General features: G+C 42.0%; 1 protein-coding gene across 4 annotated transcripts in view; it reads right to left on the reverse strand.

Moving 5' to 3' along the window:
* samd11 (sterile alpha motif domain containing 11) overlaps window positions 1-24,728 on the reverse strand; it is an 85,565-nt gene that overhangs the window by 45,572 nt on the left and 15,265 nt on the right. Inside the window, exons 1-2 of one of the 4 annotated variants that reach the window (XM_061057821.1) lie at window positions 3,346-4,523; window positions 2,071-2,162 (exon numbers count right to left, since the gene is read on the reverse strand). In XM_061057821.1, coding sequence (XP_060913804.1) covers window positions 2,071-2,162; window positions 3,346-4,048 — 795 coding nt within the window. In that variant the 5' untranslated portion in view covers window positions 4,049-4,523. Of the gene's footprint in view, window positions 1-2,070; window positions 2,163-3,088; window positions 3,232-3,345; window positions 4,524-24,728 lie in introns of those variants that run through there. The other 3 variants (XM_061057823.1, XM_061057824.1, XM_061057825.1) reach the window with 3 other exon arrangements.

Consider the following 24,728-nt stretch of genomic DNA (forward strand, 5'->3'; position numbering starts at 1 on the left):
TTCCACAAGTTCTGAGCAGGCAGGTGAAAGTCTTCCCACCAGCTGCTGCAGCTTTTTTATGATCGCTTGCCTCATGCCTATAGCGAAACAAGATCACTCAAAGTTCAGCCGTCAAACTTTCAAAATAAATGACTGCATGAGGTAATTTGTGTCAGTAGGCAGGCATATAGTTTGTGTGTGTGTGTGTGTGTGTGTGTGTGTGTGTGTGTGTGTGTGTGTGTGTGTGTGTGTGTCTGCTGTGTGTGCATGTGATTGAGAGAGAGAGCTCATCAGTGAGGGAGTGCAGGCTGCCATGCCCTGAGGGGAATCAGTGGGGAGAGAGAGGGAGACGCCAGTACAGGCCATACAAGTCCCGCTGCCTTCCCTCCTCCGACTAACCCTTACCGCCTCGCATGGAACTGCCAACTTACTCAGTTCGTGTGTGTGTGTGTGTGTGTGTGTGTGTGTGTGTGTGTGTGTGTGTGTGTGTGTGTGTGTGTGTGTGTGTGTGTGCGCGCGCCAAAGCGTCACAGTGGTATTCACTTGTTGGGTTAGACTCTAGGCTTCACCACCAGACAAGGGAAGGAAGAGAGGGCAAGCACAACAACAATCTTAAGACCCTCATAACCCTGCTTACGTCAATAACAAAGTTGTACTCCGTCACAGCTGTAATTGATGTGGAGCTGTACAAGCCCTGGCAAGCCAAAAGCCAATCACTCTGATATCTGTAATAAGCCTAACATAACCAAACACGCTCAGATTCTTTAAATCCTTCTTTGAAAAATAAAGCATGAGCATTTCTCCTGTCTGCGTTGCTTGCCCCCCTGCCTCCCTCAGGTAATTCGTTTTGGCTGAACCCTCCCCATGTTAAGGTGCAGGTCTTCATTCTTGGCTGTGAAAAATGTCACCAGTTTACCTGTATCACTCAAACACCTCCGGCTTATCTAAACCGCCTTTGCCTTGCGTGCCTCGCACACAATAATCAGCAGTAGCCACGCTCAGTAGCTCGCTAAGCCTCTTACACCCTTCCCTCAAGATTAGTGCTGGGGAGCGACGACAGATGCGCTCCGTGGTGATAAAAACACACACACACACACACACACACACACACTCACAACCCACAGCACCTGTGTGAACAGATTTGGCGACGGTGAGCCGGCAGTGTGCTTGCTCAAAGCTGACACACATTCACACACAGATAAACACACACACAAGCGGGGTGGTGATGCTGTAATCGTGACACACCTGCAAGGCCTCAAGGTTTGGCACCGTGCCCCCGGCCGAGCCCCGAGGGACACATCGGGCAAACAAAAGTTCAACAGCCAGGTGAAGAAACTGATTCAATGGGACGGAGGAGACAGAGCAACGACACACAACGTCAGACGGACAGACTGGGCCGCTCAATGCCTCTGAATAAAAGGCTGTCTGATACTCTGTGTCAGTCAACGGCTGAAAGTGAATTTGATATCCATGCTGAGAGAAATTACCATCAAAGTTGACATGTGTGCCTGTGGGGTCTTCAACCGTCAAGGTTACAAAGAGAGACAATGCTTTAGTATGCCATAATACCCAGAGCTGCTCGACAAACCAACACAAGCTTAACTTAATCAAACTATGACCCATATCAACTGTGAGGGAATAAAAACGATGAACAACTACATTTGAAAAGAAAATGTGTTTTTGGGACAGATAAAAAAAAAAAAATTTACAACAACCCTTAATGACAGCGAAGCAAGCACGAGAATTTGTCTTTAATATTATGGACCAAAACAAGGAGAGAACATTTGTAGCACAAACATTCTGACAATAACTATAATTACTATCCTTTTAACACAAGTTTTTGTATTTTATCAATGAGTTCAGTTTGTATTCCTTTTGCTTTTTGACAACCTTCAACAAATGAGGTGAGTTCTTGAACACCACAGCATACAATACAGCGTCTTTTAACCCTAAATGTTCTATATTGTTCAAATCCTCAGCAAAAAAGTCAACCCTAAAGCAAAAACAAACATCTTCAATGCAGCTTCTCAGTTAACACATGGATTCTACAAGAACAGAGAGATAGCATGACAGGAAATCAAATATTCTTACCACTGGAGATGAAATTCGACAGCCAGGGCAATCACAGATTGGAGGGTGCACCTGTAAGATTCCTTTGGACATCAGAGTCTTGAGACTTTTTCCTGAAATACAAAAAAGAGAAGACCCTTGAAAACTAAGAAAACAGTGTCCAAAAAACAAACTCAACACCTCCAGGACACAGCATGTGATACAATATAATCAACCACTTGCTTTAGAATGGTCTCCTTGTGTTTCTGTTCCATCGGCTCAGGTCTCAAAACTTTTAGGACAAATCTAAAAAAAAATGTAATATATATTTCTGAAGGACTCTCCTAGCAGACACGTGTACACGTGTCTATAACATCTACTCAAATCATGTTCAGTGTGTTGAGCCAAAGAGACAGCAGCCTACTGTCATCTGCCTATAGGAATCAGAAAATTAAACTATTAGGCTACCATTTTTTACCTGGGGGCCACCCTCCTCCTACACCCCCCCCCCCCCCCACACACACACACACACACACACACACACACATACACACACGAGGTTACTCATGCAGAGCTGACACGCGTTAAGATGTGTGTGTGTGTGTGTGTGTGTGTGTGTGTGTGTGCGCGCGCGCGCGCGCGTGTGTGTGTGTGTGTGTGTGTGTGTGTGTGTGTGTGTGTGTGTGTGTGTGTGTGTGTGTCTAGTGAGGCCCGCCATGCATAATTATTGCGAAAAATACCGGAACGGAACAACTTAAGTGACGCTGCTAAGGTCGCCAACAGTCATATTACGGCGTTAAATGTGATATAAACTAAAATAAGCACACACGTAAAAGTACAGCATTAAAAAAGGAAATTCGTCGCAAATTGGTCCCCCATTAAACTGAATGCAACACTGAATTATAAAATTGAATTTAAAAATATCTCAAGCTTAATATGTCATGAGCAAACACTCCTGTACAAGTGCAGAGCGCAGCACTTTGCGGAACGAGCCCACGATAAAGGAATGTATATATTTTAAATGCTACACGGTCTATAGAAGCTAGGTCCAACTTTTCACCTCAGTCCCGTTCAGCAAACTCCAGATGCCCCGGTTTGGTGTATGACCGCAGCCCAAACAATATGTGTGAGCGTCGGAGGCTGCGTGGAGGATCTGCGCCTTTTCTCGTCTCCTTACGCACTGACTGTTGTAACCCTTTCACTCCAAAACTCTGCACCGAACCACGAGACTAAGTTTGTACCCAGAATAAATGGCGTCTAAAAGTGTCTGATTGATGATTTAGGTGTCCCCGTTAGGACAGTGCAGGTTGTTCTTACCTTTATGTCTAATACTCCGTTTCCAATCTTTGGCAGTCTCTCGTCCACTGACAAACTGAAACTCGTTGGGAGTCAGCCACTCGCCCCTATATTTAATTGAGGGTCCCTTGCTACCTTGACACAGTTTATTGATATAAAGCAAAGCCTTGTTTTCCCCGCATTCCACTTCGATGCACGGCTCCCCGTTGTCGAAGAAGGGCTGAAAGTCGGGGATGGAGGAAAACCTCTCCAGCATTAAGTCGTCCGTGTGATGGTGGAGGTGCTGGTGATGAAGCGCCGATTCGTGGAGCCCCAAATACGCGCGGTGATGGGCGAAAATGTGATCGTAGGGCGGCGGATGCGGGGTCACCACGGGGATGGCGGTGGCATTTAAAGGGGCAAGGTATTCGGACTGGTTGAACGCAGTCAATGCCATGTCGTCTCCATCCAGCCTCTCCTTTTTGATGGCAGGCATGGTAGTGGGAGCCGCGCGCCGGTAACAAGTGAAAAGCTCTTCGCCCGATCCAACTTGAGTGTCCTCTCCGTCTGTGAGTTGGGCTGAGCCAGACTTGGAGACGCGGCGCTTGGTTTTACGCAGATCCCCCGTGTCGCCGTGAGACAGCGGTCTGCTGCTGAAGCTGCCGGATAGATTCCCATTCAGTAGTTTCCAGCTCGCAGCGGCAGCAGCGCTCTCCACCAGCCTCACAGCTCCTACCTCCCACATTTAATCACACCCGCTCTCTTAATACCTGACATGCTGAGCAGCCCTGAGCCCCGGACATTATGTTACCTACTGGTCATTACACGTCGCAGCTACGCGTCGTGTCTCTCATTTCTTTGCCTTTAGGGAAGTTCGTTTTTTAAGTTTTTATTTCACTTTAGTAAGTAAAAATCGAATTTTGATAAGGCTGTCAAATTTAAAATGACACATGGATTAAATAACGGGGCGTAAACACATGGCCAAGATAGACTATTTTAAGATACAATGACGAGATTTAAACAGAACACGATATAATGTCATGTCTTCCGTCGCTTAAACAACGTGACATGCCATTTTTAGAAACATAAGCCGAACACACCAGGCCTGCTACCCCCGAGTAGTATTTAGCAACATTAATAGAGTCAAAAGTTAGGGAAGAGCTGTTTTCAGCCCCTGTGTATGTCGTTGAAGTCACGCTGAAGTTCACAGACCCAGACCAAACAAGATTTGCACTCTCCGCTGCTTCTCAACTTGGCCCATTTAAACAGCGGAGGCTCGGCGGGAGCCACAGAGAAAAGGGGGGACTCCGAGGGACGGCGCTTCACTGCGTCAAATGGAGGAACCATCATTAGTGAGCACGAGGAAGTGAGCATGAGCACGCCATACCAACACCTGTGTCCTCATATCGACATTTTTGGAGACAAGACATTGAAATATTAGTGTGATCACGTAGCCTGGCATTAAAAAACATTTGATTAGGATAAAACCTTTACCTTAAACAGTCTCTTTCAGCTCACTTTACCAAACTATGAAATTAATCTACGATTGTTTAAAGTGTGAATCAAAGCAGGCCTTCAACTTTCAGGCAAAGATAAATACCACCAAAATGATTATTTTGATCAGTATAAAGCTAACACCAATTTACCTGATATAAATACTTCACCTTCGAACATATGTCAGTCAGAATTCACAGAGGTCAAAGGTCGACCAGATCTAAGATGACATCAGTAGTGAATCAATGCCCTGATGGTGTCTGGTGTCTAAAGTATTCATTATACTTCACCTACAGGGACACCATCTTGCTCTCACTCCCACAGCTTGCTGTGTACTGCTTAAGTTAGCCACTGCTAAAACTTTTGAACAAGATTCACATAGTTGAGGGTGTTTAACCTTTCCCTAAATGAACAATTACAACACGAAACAAAAACAAAAACTGAGACAGTTAGACCACTAACATGGATACTGAGACATTACCAAAAGGGAGACACTTTGGCAAAATAGTTGCTTTATGACTCATGTCACCCAGGTGTCTAAATATATATTTTAAGATAACACATTGTTTTTCTGTTTTTCAAAAACAAACTCTTTGAAATGCACTTGATCACATTTTGATTTGCAAACAGGTATGGATTTAAAAAGAAGGAATCCTCATATGTGCAGCAGTTGCTGCGAGCTTGTTGCTCTGGCTAAGGTTTAACATCCTCAACCACATTTTCTGAGAGCACTTTCTCTCCATGCTGACAGCAGGCCATGTTCCCTTGAGCTCCTGGAGCTCATGAGCAAGGCCACATCTGACCTCCATCAGTGGAGAACCACCCAGGTAGATCCACCACCAACACATGGGATAGCCATTCCAGCAGCAGAGGTGGGGTCTGGAGCGCTGTGTGTTGGGGGCCTATAAATCAGACCAAACTGCCTCCGACACACACAGGAAGGAGGCACGCCACACCGCAGGCGGAAGCAGTGCACAAGAAGGCCAGAGACCACAGCCTGGCCAGAGCTGGTGTTATGCCTACAGCCAGGACCAGGGAGGCGAACACACAGCAGACATTTACACAAAACACATGCCAGTTACCTCTATAAAGACAATGATGGGCAGGAGGGTGACTTTTCTTCTTTTGAACCTGAGGAGCAGTAATGTCTGAAGGGGAAATAAAGACATTCGTTGGTTTGTTCATCTGTTAGAGACCAAAACAGATCTCACACTAACAAACTAAGTGAAAGAAATAGCACTGGAATCACTTGTACAAAAGCTAAGATGCACCGTCAAGGTCAGTAAACTTTAATTGAAGGGCAATGTTATTCAGCCAAACTATAAAGTCACTTCCTACATGTAACAGAGCAGTGGCAGTGACATAAATCCTGGGCTGCTGACATTTATGGCTTATGTTTACAAAACCGTTTTGAGGAAGTGGAACATAACATTTCAAACGAAAACCTTTTTGATTCTGTCTTTATCTAACCAGCACCGCAGCTAAATGTCTCAATGGAAACCTTTTCTGTGCGTGCGTTGGCGCTACAGGTTGCACAATCGGGAGAGCCCTGATGAAACCAGTCATAAAGGGGACACCCATGCCCACTCATGCGCCTACTCTTCCTCCCCGATTGTGACTCATTCTCAGTGGCTCATCACAGAGGGGTTCCCCAAACTTGTCTGCTGACGATGCTTCAACTTTCATATCTTTATAATTTTGTCAAGTGTTAAATGAGTAGATTTTTCCATTAGCCTTCATGTTTCTTTTATTTAAAAAAAAGTTTGATGTGATGGGGAAACCTTGTAAAACCACATTTACCATTTCCTCCCTTCACGATTTCACGGCATTGCCAGAATGTTCTGTTTCTAAAAAGTAAAAAAAAAAAAAAAAAAAAAGCAACCTGCGTGTACCACCTACTCTTTCAAACCAAGAACTTCCAGTGAATTATGTCAATACAAATATCAGCACTGTCAACAGAGAGTTACCTGTGTGTAGACTGCTTATTACAACACAATTCATTCTGTTCAGAGAAACATTTAAGACCAAATTGGAGAACAATAATACAAGCATGGATCCTGATAAACGAGATGTAGTCTAATGTTTTATTTAATATTATATTTATAGCATATTAAGTTTCCACATTTTTGCTGTCTGGAAGCAATAAAGTAAATCTATCTGACAATAAGAACATTTAAAATAACTGTGATTTCAGATTTCACAGCTAAACAGACAAACTGCTACTTAACGCTTGACTGACCCACTCCTCTGATACTTTCTCTCTCTCTATTACCGAGTGATGTTCAGGTGCATGAGACCGATCTACATTTAAAACATATTTTTGCATTTAAAAGTTTAATTCATTAGATCATTTTATAAAGGAACAAACTATATGAATCTGTTAAAAGTTTTGAGGATAGATTTATTATAGACTTTTTCAAAACACATTCATGATTTCAGAGTTAAAGGTCTCATTAAGCATCCCTCAAATTCAGACTAAAAACAAACCTTTTTAACTTTCAGAATTATTGTTGAAGTTTTGAGGCCGTGGCTGATGGTATCTTTATTAACATCGCTTCGGTTCTACACATTAAAATGGCAAAATACAAATAAAAACGATGCTGCTGTCTTGGGCAGAACTCCCTTGTTAAATATTTATATTTTTGGGAATAATTCCTGTCAAATAAAGATTCATTCATTAACTCTCTGGTTACCTGTGTTCATTTTATTCACTTATTTTACTGATATTTTGGTCATTTTTGATGCTATGGCTTTAATTTTTCACACAGGTGTGTATTTTTACTCAATTTTTATAATTTGAACAATTTCAGTTGTATATATATATATATATATATATATATATATATATATATATATATATATGCGGTCTGTAGAACAAAAATGCAACACTTGTGACCCCATGTTCACTTTTTGGGACACATCTAAACCCATTATAATCACGTTTTTTGAACCTATGGCCATTGCAGCATAGAAACACACTTTTTGTTATTATATGCAAACAATCTGTAGACCAGACTTCAAATTTGTAGATTTTACCATTTTTTATAATATTGCGCCATTTTTCAATTTTAGCCCACCAGCACAAATACATGCAATTTTCCTAGTAACAACTAGGGACAGTGCTCCTACAGCCCATAATAATAAATTAGTTCAACTAAAATGATATGTGAATGTAGATATGGTTGTCACAGAATGATGTATGTGTATAAAAAATATATACTGTGTAGGTGTGTGTGTGTGTGTGTGTGTGTGCATATGTGTGTATGCATGTGTGCAAATGGAGTAAAAAAAACAATATTGGCAATTCTTTGAATTTGTGTGTATGCATGTCTGTGTGTATGTGTGTGTGGTGTGTGTGTGTGTGCGCTTGTGTGTGCGTGTGTGTGCGTGTGTGTGTGTGGGGGGGAGATGGGGATGGGGGGGGGGGGGGGGGGTATGTTTCTCAGGTAGCAAAAGCACTGAAAAACTGCAGTACTTTGAGCTGCACGTGTGAACACAATGCACATTTTTCACTCATACTTCACCCAGAGTTTCTCTTCCAGCCTCCTCATATTTATTCTGCAGGAAGTCAGAGTGAGCTGATGTGAGAACGCAGCAGGATATAATCAGGAGAATTCACCTGGAGCCAGTGGGAGGGGGTGGTGACGTTTATTTTGGTTTAGAGAGGCAATACTCTACTCAACTCTAAAACAATCCACAAACATTTTTGATGTAATATAAAGTCAATGACTCTGTGAATGGGGATATAAACACAGATTTTTAGATGTACAATGCATCAAAGATGCACCTGCAGAGAAAACCATGAAAAAGCTAGATTCGTTTTGAAAACAACCTCTACAAGTTTATGCAGCTTCAGTTGCAGCCACATCTATAAATACATGCAGCTTGGGGTACTGGTCATTTCACCCCTGAAACCATGAAAAGATATACAACACAGGAAGCTTTGGAGGGAGTGATGCTGGGCGGTGGCCTTCGCCAGGGTTGCTCCTTGTCACCGATTCTGTTTGCGGTTTTCATGGACAGGATCTCAAGATGAAGCCGGGGGGAGGAGGGTTTCCAAATGGTAGTGACCGTGAGAATGAGATCGCAGATACTATTCTTGTAGTTCTTCTTCAAAGTCATCTTATATTATTTGTTTGGGAATTAGATGGAGTAAAAAACGTTATAGGATCATAATAATGACTAACATATAGTGATAATAACATATTAGTGATCATATTGAAACAACAATGGTCTTCTTTCACTGACTTCTGGTTAGCAGGTGAGATTCTTTTTACTCTTTGCTACACAAACAGAAAATGCATAAATGAAAAATGTTGTTGGTAATCTGTAACATGCCCCAGACTGTGTTGGTAGAAAAAAACACTCCTTTTAGTCTAGTACATTGTATGCGTATGTTATAAATATATATATATATATATGTATATGTATATGTATTTTTATTGTGAAAAATAGTGCTATTATCACAATAAATGGTATTGAAAGGGTTAAAAGTGTGAAAATGAATAAAAATTTGATAGTTGTGAACAAGGCTGAAGCTGGTGAAAAGATTGATGTCACTTTTATTAGAAATTGTGTCCACTTGTTGGACCTCCTGTGCTATGTGTCGCAATTAAATCCGGTGTGCCTGAGTCAGCATAGTCCAGCCCTGAAAAATGTGTCTGCATGGACAGAGTCAATCTTAGAGGAGAAAGCAGGACTTTAGCAGTTAGCATAAACATAAAACGTTTGATGAGATGTCCAAATTTGTTATAAAGCATTAAGTGCAATGCTAAAGGATAGCTCTGCAGTGGTAGCTCCTTCGAGTTTGTTACGGTGCTAAACTGCAGTCAATACTTTCCCAACGATGAAGCTAACGTGGGGTGTACACAGCGGACGTTCCTGCTTTGTGCCTTTTTACTCCGATTGGTTTTCAGAGTCTTTTGGGTTATTTCAACAAAAAACCCTGAGTATAGCCCTGCCAAATTAATGACCAGTAAAGTTTGAAGACATTTAAACAAAACGTACAGCTTTGTATTGAAACTAATTTCTTATACTTTTTTAGAAGCTAATATACCACTAACCTTAAATTACATTGTCAGAAGGCTACTGTGTCATTGATGTCCAGGGTCTTTAAGGCGGGATGAATATTCAGCATTGTGTTATCTCATAAGTTAACTCTTCTTTTTTGTGTATTTGACAAGTGATAATCAGGAGTTGTTGTTTTTCTATTTTCCAGATTTTTTTTTTTTCTTGGCAGGTTGAGTCTTTATGACTTCTTAAATGAACTGATGTTCAAGTTGCAGTAAGTTACTCAAAGTTGAACAGAACATGAGCAAACACTTTTTCATCTCGGATGTCTACAAAAACTCAGAGAAATTGGAAAATATTCATATGTAGTCAGTAAAAATAATACCTGATTTATTCTTGCTTTTTTTCATTTTGTGGAGTACATAGATAATGTAGGTTAGCACAGTAGATGCAGATCACTGCTTTGCAATACAATGCAATTCTCCTAGTGGTACTAAAATCACATTTTATAAATCTGTCAAAAGCCATAAGTATATATTTCATTAACAGTGATGAATAATGAGAAACGCAACAACCCCTTCTAGTTATAAAAAACCCTACACACTCTATCTACAGTTTTTAAAAACAAGAGTTCCCTTCTGGCCACAAACTACAAATTATGTTTACAGAAAATGTCAAGGACGGTTACTTTGCCATTTTAAAAGGCTGCAAGTCTTCCCATGCTCAAAATGCATTTCACGTCCATTCCTTCACCTTCATCGTCCGTCGGGAACCCCCCTGTCGCGGCCCCCGCCTCTGCGCCGTTGTTGGCAGCGGCCCCGGAGCCGCAGCGCTGCCGGCGGGGGAGAGAGGTAATAAATAACCCGGGGAGAGGAGCGGAGACCGCCGGGCGGTGCACAGTCTGACCTGACAAATACTCACTGGAAAACCATCAGAGAGCGAAAGCCCACCCCTAGCGCTTGGAGCCAGCCTTTCAGACATGAGCTGCAAAATATATAGGCCTTCCCCTCCTGGAAAAAAAGAAAGGAAGACAGACAGAAGCGTCCCCCCTCCCCACCCATCCGCATCCAGACACCGCCGGAGACAAGGCGAGAGTAATTAACTATTTAAAGCGAAGTATGAATTTGTTTAGTAAGGCAGAGCACCATACTTTGTCCAACACCCCCATAGTTTTAAACCAATGTTAAACAAGCTGTAGTAAGTTTAACAGACATTCAACTTGAGAGAGACAGATGAAACATTGTACATTAATCCAAGAGTTCTCCTATGGCCTTGTATAAAATATCACTTTTCAGGACCACAAAAACATCCAAACGTCTTTTCTGTCATTTGCTGTTTCTGATTCTAACTTTTCTGTAGGAATCGATTTGTGTATATGTCAAGTAAGACAACCATGACAAAGATGTCACCATGCTAAATTAACCTGAACATCACCGTGATCATGTGTTTTTCTGTTTTATGTCAAACATTTCATGTCAGTGCTATTTGTTGAAATTAAAGTTTAAAAAGGTAAAAGGCACCTTGCAGTTCAACTTTCTGTTGTAGCCATTAATAATCCTTAACTCTATGTTCTCCTCACAATAGTGCTCCCTTTTGCTGACTCACTCTCATTTTAAATGGACATGAAACGTCTCAGGGGTCCCGGAGGGAGTTTAGCCCTCCTAAATTGGAGTTTGAGGAATTTAATATCTGAAAATGAAGGGGATGCTGTCTCTGGTCTCTGGTCTTTGAGTTTGTTTTTGCTTTTAACATTCGACATCATACATTTGTAAAAGAAAAATGTAGTGTTGAATTTCTGACAATGTCTTATAGGTTCGATAGTTCAGTGCTCTATCCGGTTGTGGTGCTAAACATGACTTGGTATTCGGAGAGAGTTCAGCGTCTCTCATTGCTCACCAGGCAGCGTTTTGTCCACTGTTTGCACCAGCCCCTTTTCATAAGGTTTAAGTTAAATTTCCCTTTTGTTTCGGGTTTCAAAATATTTTTAACAGTGTTTGGCCTAGAAAGCACAGAGAGGCCACAGTGCTATTTTTGTGGTATCACCTGAGCCTAAAGCTAAATAACCACAAAGACTCATCCAAAAACTTCCCCCAAAATCAGTTTAAAGCTGAACTAGTGTGGCTCCAACACAACCCGGCAACTTCAGAATTTCAGAGTTGGCAAGCAGGCACAGTAACATTAGACCCCATGAGGGGGGGCTGAAGGGGGGCTTATGCTGTCGTGCCGGCGCCCTTGGCCTCCCCCTGTGGAACTGGGGGGTCAGGCGGCTGTCTGTGATCCCACACAGCGGCTCTTCCACATGGGATTTATTTTCTTGCTGGATGGGCAGGCAGGCGGCCCAAGAGGATTCTCATTTTAGACCAGCGTCTGTAGCTGTCAACGCCAGCCGACAGAGGTGAGCGGACACCCGACCCCGAGTATCCTCCCTCAACACTCCCCTTTGGACCCCCTCCCCTCCTTCTATTCCCTGTTCACACACAGACACAAGGCATAGAGAAAATACACACACACAAACACACAGAATAATGACTTCACAGCCTCTTATTTTGTCTCAGTGAAACCTTCCCTCAGCTTTTGATGAGGCTGGAAATCATGAAATTAAAAAATTCTACAACTTTTTGTTCAGTTTTCCTTTTAGGAGTCCTTATCTGTGATTATAAAGCACTGTGGTGAACTCAAAGCTTCCAAGAGCAATGAGCCAGGTCTATCTAGCAAAAAATGCACAGCGTCTCCCCTTCCTCCCCAGCGCCGTTAATAATTTGTGCAGTAAAAGATAGCGTGCCTCTCTGAGTTTGTGGGAGTTATTGGCACAGTATTCCCCACCATATTTGTGCGAGGCAGTGATAGGAACATAAATTATTTCTTATCTCTTCCGCAATCCATTTTTCAAAGGGCTCACTCTGTGTTTGAAGGGTAGCAGCGCCAGCAGCCAAAGCCCAGATAGTCTGCTACATTAGCCTTCAAGAGATTTGACTTAATGATTTCAAACAATGCAATAAGAACAGAACTCATTGATATGGGCAGTGCCATATATGACCATAATTTCACACCAAATTATCTCCCTGGAATCCAGTGAAAAATGAAAACAAAGGGCAGCTTTAGCACCAGCACAAAGGCAGACACTGTCACAAAGTTATTTAGTAAAATGTACGGCTATTTTGGAGCCAAGCAGTAACAACTTGGATGATACATGATTTCTGAGAGATTCTACAAAACTCAGAGAAAAAAGTGGACACAGTTCGAGTGGACTTAACATTTGAAAGACTTGATGTACCTTTTTATTTATAAAATTGGAAAAACAAGTTTTCTAAAGAAGTTAAAATATTCCTTCAAACTGAAATGTTGAACTAGCTGTGTTCTGTCCATGACGAAGCATATAATCACGTCGCGTTAGTAGCCACCAATCTACACCAAAATAAAGAGTCTAAAAACACACTGAAAACAGCAGAAGATTGAACCTGCTGAACTGTGCAGCCCTTGTAAATTACAAGAGCCACTATTCAATACTGAGGCCCCTTTGCTGCTCAGCAGAGTGTTTCTCTCCCCTGTAAATATGCAAAAAGAAAAGTTTTGAGAGGAATTGAAAAAGTTGCCGAATGATTTGGCCACAACAGCCCTGTGAAAACGGTTCTAGATCTTCACATTCAAACAAAAGTCTTTTTTGGAAACTCCTCACAAGCACTGTCTACTATGAATGATCAGTTCAGATATATTCCACAGATCAGGCTGATCTGCAAAGACAAAATGACAAATGATAAAATATCAAACCCTCCTCTGCAAAGCATTAATGTCTGCTTGCAAAGAATAAACTCTAGCTCTCCCAGCTACTATTGATTTTTTTTACCCAGTGTGATGTGAAACCAGCAATCAGCACTGCGGTTCAAAATAGCCCTGAAACTGGAGCCGAGACGTCGATGAGTCGCCAACACATTTCAATTAGCGAGCCGCCCAGGCCGATCTCTCCCCCGAGGCACGGAGCACAGAGGGTCGGGCACACCCAGCCAGGTCCACATATGGCCCCGTGCTGGTTCAAATGATTCTGATAAGACACTGGGACATTATATACATGCCTCGGCCAAGTATTCTGTTTTGTCTATCGTTCGAGATCTTGAATATTGAGCGCAAAACAAAAGCTTGTGTATTAGCAGTAAGAAAGAGATTCTCAAACCCTCCTCACACGAGTGGTTTGTTTGACATGAGTTGTTTCCAGTAGAAAGACACAGAGGGAGCAGTGGGACAAGATGAGACAGTGATTACTCACATCACATGAAATACAGATGATAAATAACGCTCTGTCAACTGTTTCACATTTATCCATTTGAACAGCTTATCCAGAAAATGTTGTATTAAGGTGGTCATGACAATAATAGCCGTATTATCAAACTTAAGACTTCTTAAGTAAAAAAAAAGGTTTTATGTCGTAATATTTTCAGACAACGTTTTTTTAATTTTGTTTCTACACAATAATGTGCTGTGCTGCACCGCACTGCAATAAATGAAATATCAGATGACATGATTAAACGTGGCGGTGTTTATGGAGTAATATAGAGTAAGTATCCCATGAAATAACATAACAGGACTTCTTCCAAATGTCTATTATAGGACCTGACTTAAGAGCCTCCTTTCCCTTTGATGAGCACGTACTTATAATAAGGCTGCAATGATCCGCCCTGTATCAGTAACAAAAGATTCTGTTGTTATGGAAGGGACCATTGTTGTCAATTTGTCAGAAAACATAACATCATTTTAAAGCTTGCATTCAGTCTATTTTTAGGAGAGTTAACAGTTTTGGCTCTTTACTCACATTTACGGGACACTGACAAAATTCTGAAAACATGTACACCTGCGTTGGTTTAGACAACATAAGAGAACTTAGACTTACATTTTTAAGCTAAATTTGAGCTGTCAAGTGAGTGACGAAAAAAATTCCTGAAAGCAAGTTTTAAAAGTACTATCACCATACATAACTGTGTGGAAACGTGTTTTTGTTAGTTTTTTTCTCTTTCTCTCACTGGTAGTCGTGTTGTTTCTTCTCTGACAGCTCCCATCAACAACAGCAGGCTAGTGCTGGTGTTGTGTGTGCATGAATGCGTGTTTGGGTGTGTGTACGTGCTGTACATTCTCCACCGAGGGGCCAGGGGGTTACGGTGGAGCCACGGGGCCACAGCGACAACTCGCTGTCCCCCGCCCCCCCAGCCCACTCACCCCCCTGGCCCTTTGCTCCTCGCCTGGCTGGCAGCCCTGCATAAGGCAGACACACCACAGGCTCTGCTCCCCCCACCAACACAACCCCCCTCCCCCACCATCCCCGTCCGCCCGCTCTGTGCCGATCAATACAGCTCTTTGCCTTTCATCTGACCAAAGCTTTGGAGGAGCCACACTTCCTGAAGAAAACCCAATACGGCACTCCCTCTCAGGGTAGCTTATTCTGTGTGTGCGTGTGTGTTTGTGCGTGTGTGAGTGTGTGTGTGTGTGTGTGTGTGTGTGTGTGTGTGTGTGTGTGTGTGTGTGTGTGTGTGTTTGTGTGTATGTGTGTGCATCAAGTGAGCATGCACTGATGCTGGTTTACAGGTTCATGTGTTTGTGAATGAGAGTGTGTGGGCGTGAGTCATACAATAAAGGTTTCATGCAAGTCGGCAAATGCTGATATAAATCAATTAAAGGAGAAAGACGGATATAGTGTTTGTTTATTTGGATGGGTATTTATATGAAAGATTAGACCAGTCCCTTAAAGGCTTTATATGCGATTTTTTGATCCAGCAGATGTCGCCCTTGAGCACCAGCATGAAACCAAAACAACTCGCGGTGCATTGTTGTGTTAGCATGCTAATGCTAGTGATCTTTATTATGCTCGTATCTTCACACTGCATGTAAATTTACCCGAAATAAGCGTGATCTAGAAACACAGTTAAGCATTGAGTACAGTATGTTATTCTTCTTTTCTCTAGTCCCTCAATTAAACAACTTTTATTTGCGAGGGGAGGAGTCAGCCGGCCGTCTGGGCGATGTAAACAAACTGAAGATAGGACTCAGAAAACTCTGAAAACATCACAGACAGTGGGACTCGGGTGTTACACCCATTGTAGACTTTCATGACTCACAGAGTTGTTTTCAGAGGATATACTTGATTTATATTACATTTAAGTGTGAAAAATTGCATATAAAGCCTTTAAACATACAGAATAGACAAGCATGAAATGATGTACAAAAGGAGGATTTGTGTTTGATTTGTGCAGTGAGAGTTGCTCTTCATTGATTGCGAGGTCCTGAATTGAAAAAAAAACTCAACACTTTTTGTATTGGTAAATTTTCCACTGTATTTAACATTATTGAAATAAAAATACCTTAAGCCTCAGGAGGTGAATATATATTCTACCTGCGCTGATGCTCTGAGTCTGTGAGAGGAAAGTTCAGTCTTAGTGGAAATCCTCGTAAATATTTCAAAAGTAGAAGGGGCAACATCCATTGCTCTCTCAATTTCTTCTCTGCTTTTCCAACAGCTTCCTGTGTTGTTTGAGGATTGGGAGTCTAAACTCTATCTCTCTCTCTCTCTCTCTCTCTCTCTCTCTCCCTCTCTTCTTTGCTTATCCTGCCTATCTCTGTCTTGTTTGTAGACAAGGAATCCTAACTTCCTGTTTCAAAGAGGGAGAGACTGAACCTCTTCACTCAGCACCTAGGTGTTAAACAAGAGAGGCTGCGCAGGTCACACAGAGGTCAGGCGAAAAACACCACCTCCCAGGAGGAAACCATACCACATATGGAAAACTGTTTAGAAAGGCTGGAATTACTTTGCAGAAGGACTCACAAAAAGAGAACAGGTATATGAGACCTCTATTGCTTAAATAAAAACCTGAAGATCTACACATTAAGTCATGACAGATTCAGACTAACTACCTTAAACAACCTTTTTAAAAGTGTATGGCTATGACTTCAGGTTAGAGAAAAAAGATTAAATTACTCACCTGTTATGGAAGTATTATCGTCTCTTTGTCTGTTCTGTTCTTTTCACCATATCCATCTCCAAACAGATGAAACTAACCCTGCATAGAGACAAACATACTTGTCTTGTAAGCGGTCACATTAAAATTTTTCCAGTGTAGTTATTCTGTTAAAACAAGAGCTGCTAGTTTCTTTTGACTTTTGGAACAACTTAATAGTTTAAAAGAAATATAATCCTTAATCCTTAATTTTAGTTCACTTTATTGGGAATGATTTTAATGGTTATACACGTTCAATACATGTCTAGTAATTTTACTTTACAGGTTGCAGTTGAGGAGGGTGTAAATGCTTGTGGCAAAAAAAACGGAATATTAAAAGCCCATCACAGTGAGGGAGTAGCAGGTCAGTTAGCAATAGCAGAGCGTGGTAGATGGCTGAGAGTACAAGTGGACCATGTCCTAGATGTAGGATGGGACTGTGTTATTTCCAGCACAAAAACCAAGTGTGTTGATTCAGATTCAAACCGCCACCAGTAGCTAGAGCAGGGTGTGGAGGAGAGGTGTAGTGTGGGAGAACTTGGGTAAGTTGCAGATCAGCCAGGCTTTTTAGATTCATAATTGAATGTGGTTTGGTACACACACAAAATGTGTTTTTAAGTCCCACTTAAAAACAAATCACTCCATCTTATTGTTGAAAAATATGTCTAATTACTTTTTGGCAGATTTAAACTTAAAGTCTAGCGGGTAAAATGTATTTCCTTAGCACTTCAAAAGTAGAATGAGCAGACCAAAATGCTTTCAGAATTAGGTTAAAGAAAACAAAAACAAAAACCGACAGAAAAAGAAAAAAGGTTTTAAGTTTGCTGGTATGCCTCAATATAGAATGGCGAATAAATCGCACAGGCTGTAAGAAGTGCAAACAACCTCTAAACTCACTGTTATTGAGGATCTGATAAGCGATCATCTCATAATCCCATGCCTTATTCAACGCATCACTACAGGCTGCGGAGGACAGTCAATATGACTTTTGTTTTGGGGACAATGATACAGCTGGTAAGCTAACTAGTGTTGTTGTAAAACATTTTTTTTTTTTATACTTACTTTACGAAATGGTATTGATCAGCTCAGCCAAGCTCAGGAGAAAGCTTAGTGAGCTGAGCTGACTAGCAATATCTCTCATGCCAACTCTTAGATTTGATCCTTTACAATAACTGGTGTAGCATTATACATCTATTTTAGACCCGATAATATAACAGAGATCTTGATTTTAGTCATTTAGCTATAATAAAAATAAGATGTTTTTTTTTTACCTCTGTACTTTAACAATGCACAGTGCCTTAAACCTTTTGAAAAAAAAAATTATACTGTGGACACTTTAAAATACAATGTTCAAGCCTATTCTAATGGTAAACTCCCACTTGGATGTATGGATGTAACTCTCAAATAGTATCCCATATCAATCATATCATAATCAACTAAGCCTATTAAAAAGGAGTGCAACACTGTTTCATTCCATCTGAGCCACTAAAAAAACACAATGTATCACAATAAGGACAGTAAGGTGTAAGTTCCTAAGTCAGAAAATGGTAGGTCTTCCCACCCTTCATATTCTGCTGACATGATTTGAATATTGTAAAAGCCCCTGATCTCTAATAGTCATTAGTAATTGCTCACATGTTTTTGTCTAGGAACAGAATATAACCTCACTGATGTCCAGAAAAAACATTGTTCTTTCATTTGTTCAAATACATTTAGGTTTGTACGTGTAGATGCACATGCTTGCACACCATCCTGCCATCAGAAAACCTCCAGTCAGGATGTTGTGCTAACAGATGTTTAGTCTGCCCTGAGCTGTGCTCTGCACTCTGTTTTTATTGGCTCTCTGAATACACGGCTTTCCACTGAAGCACCTTTGCCTTGGTCACTACAACCCCCCCAACCTAACCCACGCAAACACACGTCAAGCCTTTGAGGTAGAACGTCAAAGGGTAACCGAGCCGGGAAGAGGACAGAGGTTGGCCATATCCACAGGGCCGGATAAACAAGAGTGAGTGTGGCCATCAGGGATTGCTACATTGTCCCAGTGGAAACGTCTGGCCGTGGATGACTCAGCCTCCGCCACGGCACAGGATGAGTGAAGAGACACTGCTCCATCCCAAACAGTTTCCAGACTTTCCAAAATAGGCCTGTTAATCCCAGCCTGATGGTAACCAAATGTAGAGTGAGGGATAAGAGTGTTTGTGGGATGTAACATAATTTCCCAGTCAAGGCAGAAGACATCCAAACCTACGCTCTGGGCAGCAGCACATGAACACAGGGTATGAAGATCTTAGAGGCATGTTCATCCTGTAGTTCTTTACCATAAAGAGGAGTCATTTGACAGCAAATTTCCTAACTCAGCAATTATCAAATATATCAAAACACATTGTGCTCATTTTTGTATTGTAAAATATACCACAACTTGTCATTCACATTATGATAAATAAGTGCCAATCAGATGCCAAGCCCTGGGTTAAGTGCAGCCCTGCTCCTGCCCTGGTATGTGTCAGGTACCAGTTAAGGACACCTACTGTTCAATGCAGCAAGAAGAAAGGAGGACAAGAGTTGGGGAGGGAAGGAGGGGGGGGTTAAGGGATCCAGGAATGCACAGCAGGGCTGCTGCCTTGGCAGGTAGATGAAGTGAGCATCACACGGGCCGGCGTAGGGGTGATTAATGCATGAAGGAACTCACAGGAAGGAAAACAAGACCATAAATCACCCACTGGGCGTCCATGCTAATTGTAATTGAAATGAATTTATCTGGCCCATGGTGCAGGGAATTGCAATTGCTATTGACCAATAGGGCCCTAGTGATCCAAAGGAAATGAAACAGGGAGCGCAGTGTGTCCGTGCCAAGGTCAATGCATGACCCAGCACTAGTCTTTGTGTACAGTTAATAAAGGTGGTTGCAGTGGAAACATGTAACAAATGAGTTATTCTGTTGGCTCTTGTGGCAACTTTGATCATTGGGATGATGGTGCCGTTATTCATGGTATAGGGTTCTCTGACTTTTGGCCACAATTTAGATGTGAGCTGGTGTTGTTGAAAAAATACGGTGAAATTCACAAAGGTAAAGGCTACAGAGGGGAGTCACTCCTGAGATTGCTTTAGCCTGACCATGATTTCTTTTTTACTGCTCAGAAATAAAATGTGCAAAACATTGCCCAGTGAGTAGAAAAAGCTTATAGAAATTGTTGCCTCATAGCCTCCGTGCTGTTACTGTAGTCGAGAACTACAGTGTTGAAAAATCTTAAGCATAAGACTTGGAGTCTTATGCTTATGCTTAGGAGTCAGTCTTCCAGCTATTTTTTTTTAACCCTAACAGCAAGTCAACCTCTCACAGGGATTCAGGTATACAGCTCCCTATTCATTTACCAATTACCTAAATAATTGGAACGTGCAAAGACCTGTGTGTCTATATTTGAAATAAGATGAATTAATATCCATCTTAAATTAATTGAAAATAAATGAAGACAACCCCAAAGAAAATATAAGCCTACAAGACACAAGAAAGGTTTTGTTTTATTACAATCGCCACTGCTCAAACAGTTACATTTTAGGGTGTTTTCACACCTTCATATTCAGATGATAAAATGATATATTGTTGCATTTTCTCCTTGGGTCGTTTTGTATTCACATTGCAGTATTGTAATAAGTGGGTCAAAGCACACACCAACATACCGCCATTGGGTCACAGCCTCCTTTTCCCACTGCGTAGGTAAACATATGCCAAGCGCACTAGTCACACTTTGTGGGACAAAATGTAGATATTGCGAAATGTAGATACTTTTTCGGTACTTTATATTAAAACAGTTGATTATTAGAATTTCCCTATGTCAAATGTGGCTTTTGTGTAAGTATGAGGAAGGTAGTCCAGTTAGACTGTCGATGGTCAAATAGACATGTACCAATAATTCATTTAGGTTTATACAGCACGAGCCACAGCCACGAGAGAGAAGCGTTGCTTCCACCTCAAATTGTTAACATGTCATTGTCCACAAGAACCTAATACTATAATACCTCCGCGTCCTGTGCTGCTAAACAGATGGGCCTGCAGAAGTCTCCAGTCTAACTTTGCCTACAGAGCTGATGCTGTTGACGAACCAACTGACTTATTGGTCCTGTATGCTAAAGATGCAACAAAACAGTGTTGTAAAAGAAAACACATCAAACCTCACCAAGCACCTCAATGACAGACACCCAGACCTCTCCATGAGGTACAAAACACGACAGGTTAGCATATAAGCCAGCTGGCTAGTCCGCTAGTTGGGTGGTGATGAGCTTCTTCATTATGTTATATGTGATATGTAACATTAGCGTATTAGTAGTGTGTCAGTATCATCCCCATTCTGCATTGTAAATAGCATGCGTCAAGCATGTCGGTTCCAAAATGACAAATGTATTAAACTACTGTAATTTGGGGTCTAATTTATGTGATCCATTAGGTATTGAGTATAGAAACAGTATCATTTCAGTATCAAGTTTTATGATAATAAACTTGGTATCGGTATCAAAGACAAAATTTAGGCATCGTGACAACACAACTGAAAAGGAAGTGTGGGGGTTATAGTGATAAGGACAAATTCCCCTGGTTTAACGAGCTGGACACAATTCTCTGAACTAACAGAGCTTTTGAACATATAGATGTTGTAGGGTCCTGTGATGCTCTGCTGATGTTGAATTGGTTGGAGCAATGTTAGCCTAACTCTATTTTTATGCTATCTCTATTTTTTATCAGTTGTAATTGAAATTGCCTATTACTGTGTTTCCCCACTACTACTTCTGCTGCTCCTGCTGCCTAAACGACTAAGACTAGTACTAGAGTGTGATGAGTCAAGCAGTTATTTGTTTGGTGGCTGGTTTAATTTGGTTCTCACTGCAAATAAACGACTCCTTCAAGCACAGAAAACTTCTTCCAGGCGATCTCCTGTCGCTTGTTTTGTTCAGCATCAAGGTGCAATCACTGTGTTGACGTATATCTAAACAAAACGGACCAAGGAGGAAACACACTCATGTTTCAGAACAACTTCGCCAAACAATCCAGGTGTCAAAACACCCTTAGCGTGTACATGCATCAACAAGGCTTTTCGTAAGGATGATAGGAAAATGCACTTTAGCTTTCTGATTGGGTCTTCTTCAGAACATGTCCTTCCTTTGTTTGACACGTCTCCAACACTTCAGAATATTTTGGAGGAAAACAAAAAAAATAAAAAATCTGACTTGCAGAGGCTAACTTAAAATTACTAATTACGGGCACTACTAACCTTTCTTGTTTGTGAAGACCAGCTAGTAATTGTGTATAGCTGTGTATGCATGGACATATCTCAGTTTACCAGTGTTCATGTAATCTGCGCTTTTCGGCATGTCTGTATGGACAGAGATTTTCGTTCTGACATAATGCCATTATACTTGTCTAGAAGTAGTACGTTTTTGCTTTGACGTGTAGGTTTTAAAATGAAACATAGTGTGGACTTAGCCCTAGTTTACTAACACAAAATTAAAGTGTAAAGGAACAACTTGACTCAAAGCTACAAGAAACCTTGGATAAGAGGGACCCATGCTGTGAAGAGCACTCAGCAGAGTATTCTCTACTCTCCTTTCTTTGGGATTTGGTCTCTGTTGTTATCCTACAACATTCTCCCATGAGACTGCGGATAGCGTCCCAACCTTGCTGCAGGAAAATAACATCCTTTTCAATCCATACATGGAGAAATACTGAGTTTTGTAACATAGCCTCCTCATGACTAACTGTAATGACACTACAACTATGTAGGCTCCTCATTAGCACCATTTTACATTCTTTTTACAATACTTAATACGCAAACACAAAGTAGAACACTGAGCAGGAACTGTACAAAATTGAGTGTTTCATTGTATGGTCAAATTTGCGAAGACGATTTCACATCCTCAGCGACAAACTACACAACAAGCATTCAACACACTATTTTGTAGTTCTCTTTGAACCCTGTGGGTGCAGGAAACGAAAGGAACGAAGTATTGTTTTTCAATGGTCTGTGACATTGTGTGCTGCTCAACAGTGAGGCCTTCGCCCCTTACTACTGAGGCTGTGTTTGCTAAACGAGCCAGAGCAACACACAGAGCCCACAAGGCTCCATGCTCTCTGATACAACCAGGGGCTTTTCTCTGCCTGCACACTCCCTTCACCACCTCCTCCTCCCCCTACACTTCCCCTCCGTCAGGAATCTATATTTCATAAGCGAGCTGTGGAGCTCCAGTGCCCAATTATCAGCAGATAAGGCGCAGGAAGCCCTGGAGCGCCGGCACGGCTATTTAGAAAAGGAGGGGGAAGGAGCCGGAGCCGGAGAGGCAGGCAGGCAGGGACCCAACCCCCCAGGGGCACTTCGCCCTCACCACGCTATTTTTTTCTTCCCTCTCTTTTTTTCTTTTCTCTCCCTCGCTGACAGCTCCCCCCTTACCTTAGCGGCAGGGTTCAATTAGTGCCGGCGGCAGCTAGCACCCGCAGCTCCGCTCAGTCCGGGAGCTGGAGCCTCAATCAGCACACACCAACATCACGCAAGGCTGAATCCAACTAGTGAACTGACGTCAAGGCAAGTTCAGTGTTCAGTGGTCTCACACACACATAAAGCACATGATGCTCATGTACGTATGCTCACACGTACAATGAGAGGCGTTTAGTATAGAAGCCATAAGCAAAAGAGCATCATGTGAAAACTGGGTTTTACTAATTTTCTCCTTTTTTTCTGAAACCCCAAAATGGAGGGATGGATGATTCCATTGCTAGCTTTAACATGGCAATGTTTCCATGGAGATTTGCAACTGAAATTCATTGTTGTAGTTTAGAATCATGTCGGACTCATCTTTAAAGAAACACTTTGAACTATATTTTCACCAACTGTGAAATCATCAACAACTATGCTAAGTATTTCCTGCTATTTCACTATTTTTCAGATGTGTTGTTGCTGCCTCCTCAGACTGGCACATTTAAGTCAGGACTTTTCACACTCTTCTGTGGCTCCAGACCTCTATTAGCGAGGGGGTAAAACTTGATGTGCCTCTTACATTTTCAGACCCCAAGAAAAAAACCACTCCAACCACCAATGCTGAGCAAGGTCGACCAGGGGTCAGGCGCAGCTCACGGATACGAGACGGATATCGATTCGCTGGGACAGGCTGCAAGCACATATACACACACATACACACTCTTCCTTCCCCTCCTCTTTTTCTCTTTTTCTCTACAGTCACAGGGCAGGCATCAGCCAATAGATCAGCCAGGGGCAGGAAACGGCCTGGGTCAGAGGGGACAGTGTCTGTGTGTGTGTGTGTGTGTGTGTGTGAATGTGAGTGTGATGATAAGACTAACAGCTTGCTGAAAGCAGCTCTAACCCAGAGCTATCCAGGACCTTCAGGCTGTGCCGATCCACCAAGAAGCAACAAAGTAAAAAAGAAAATAGTTCCAACAAAACATTGATAAAGTATTCATCTTGTTACATCCAATAGACAGTCATCAGCACATGAGAGATGTCATTGTCTTCCGTCCTTCTTTCTACAGTTCCGAGTTTAAAGTCTATATTAAAGAGTGCCTGTCATCGCAGGAGCGTGTGAGTGTGTGTCGCCTAGTGGCCTGCTTTAAAGGATCCACCAATTGAAAAAAAGACTGAGGTAAAACCGGAGCAAGGCTTCAGCAGACCGGTTAGACTGGAGGCTCAGCTGGAGTCATGCACATTAAGAGTCAGCGGTGCATGGGTCATCATGCGTGTGCACGTGCCATGCATGATTGCTTTGCATGAGTGAATAAGTTAAATGCACATCTGAGAGTGTGTGGCATGTGTGCTTAAATGCGCATGTGTGTGTGTCTGTACTGTATATGTGAGAGAAAGTCAGGGGGCAGTGAAGCGGAGGAGGGCAGGCAATGCTCCCAGGCATAGAAAGCAGGCCAACTCCATCTCCCACTATGGAGAGCTT

The sequence above is a fragment of the Labrus mixtus genome, chromosome 15 (genome assembly GCF_963584025.1).
Source record: "Labrus mixtus chromosome 15, fLabMix1.1, whole genome shotgun sequence".
Lineage (NCBI taxonomy): Eukaryota > Metazoa > Chordata > Actinopteri > Labriformes > Labridae > Labrus > Labrus mixtus.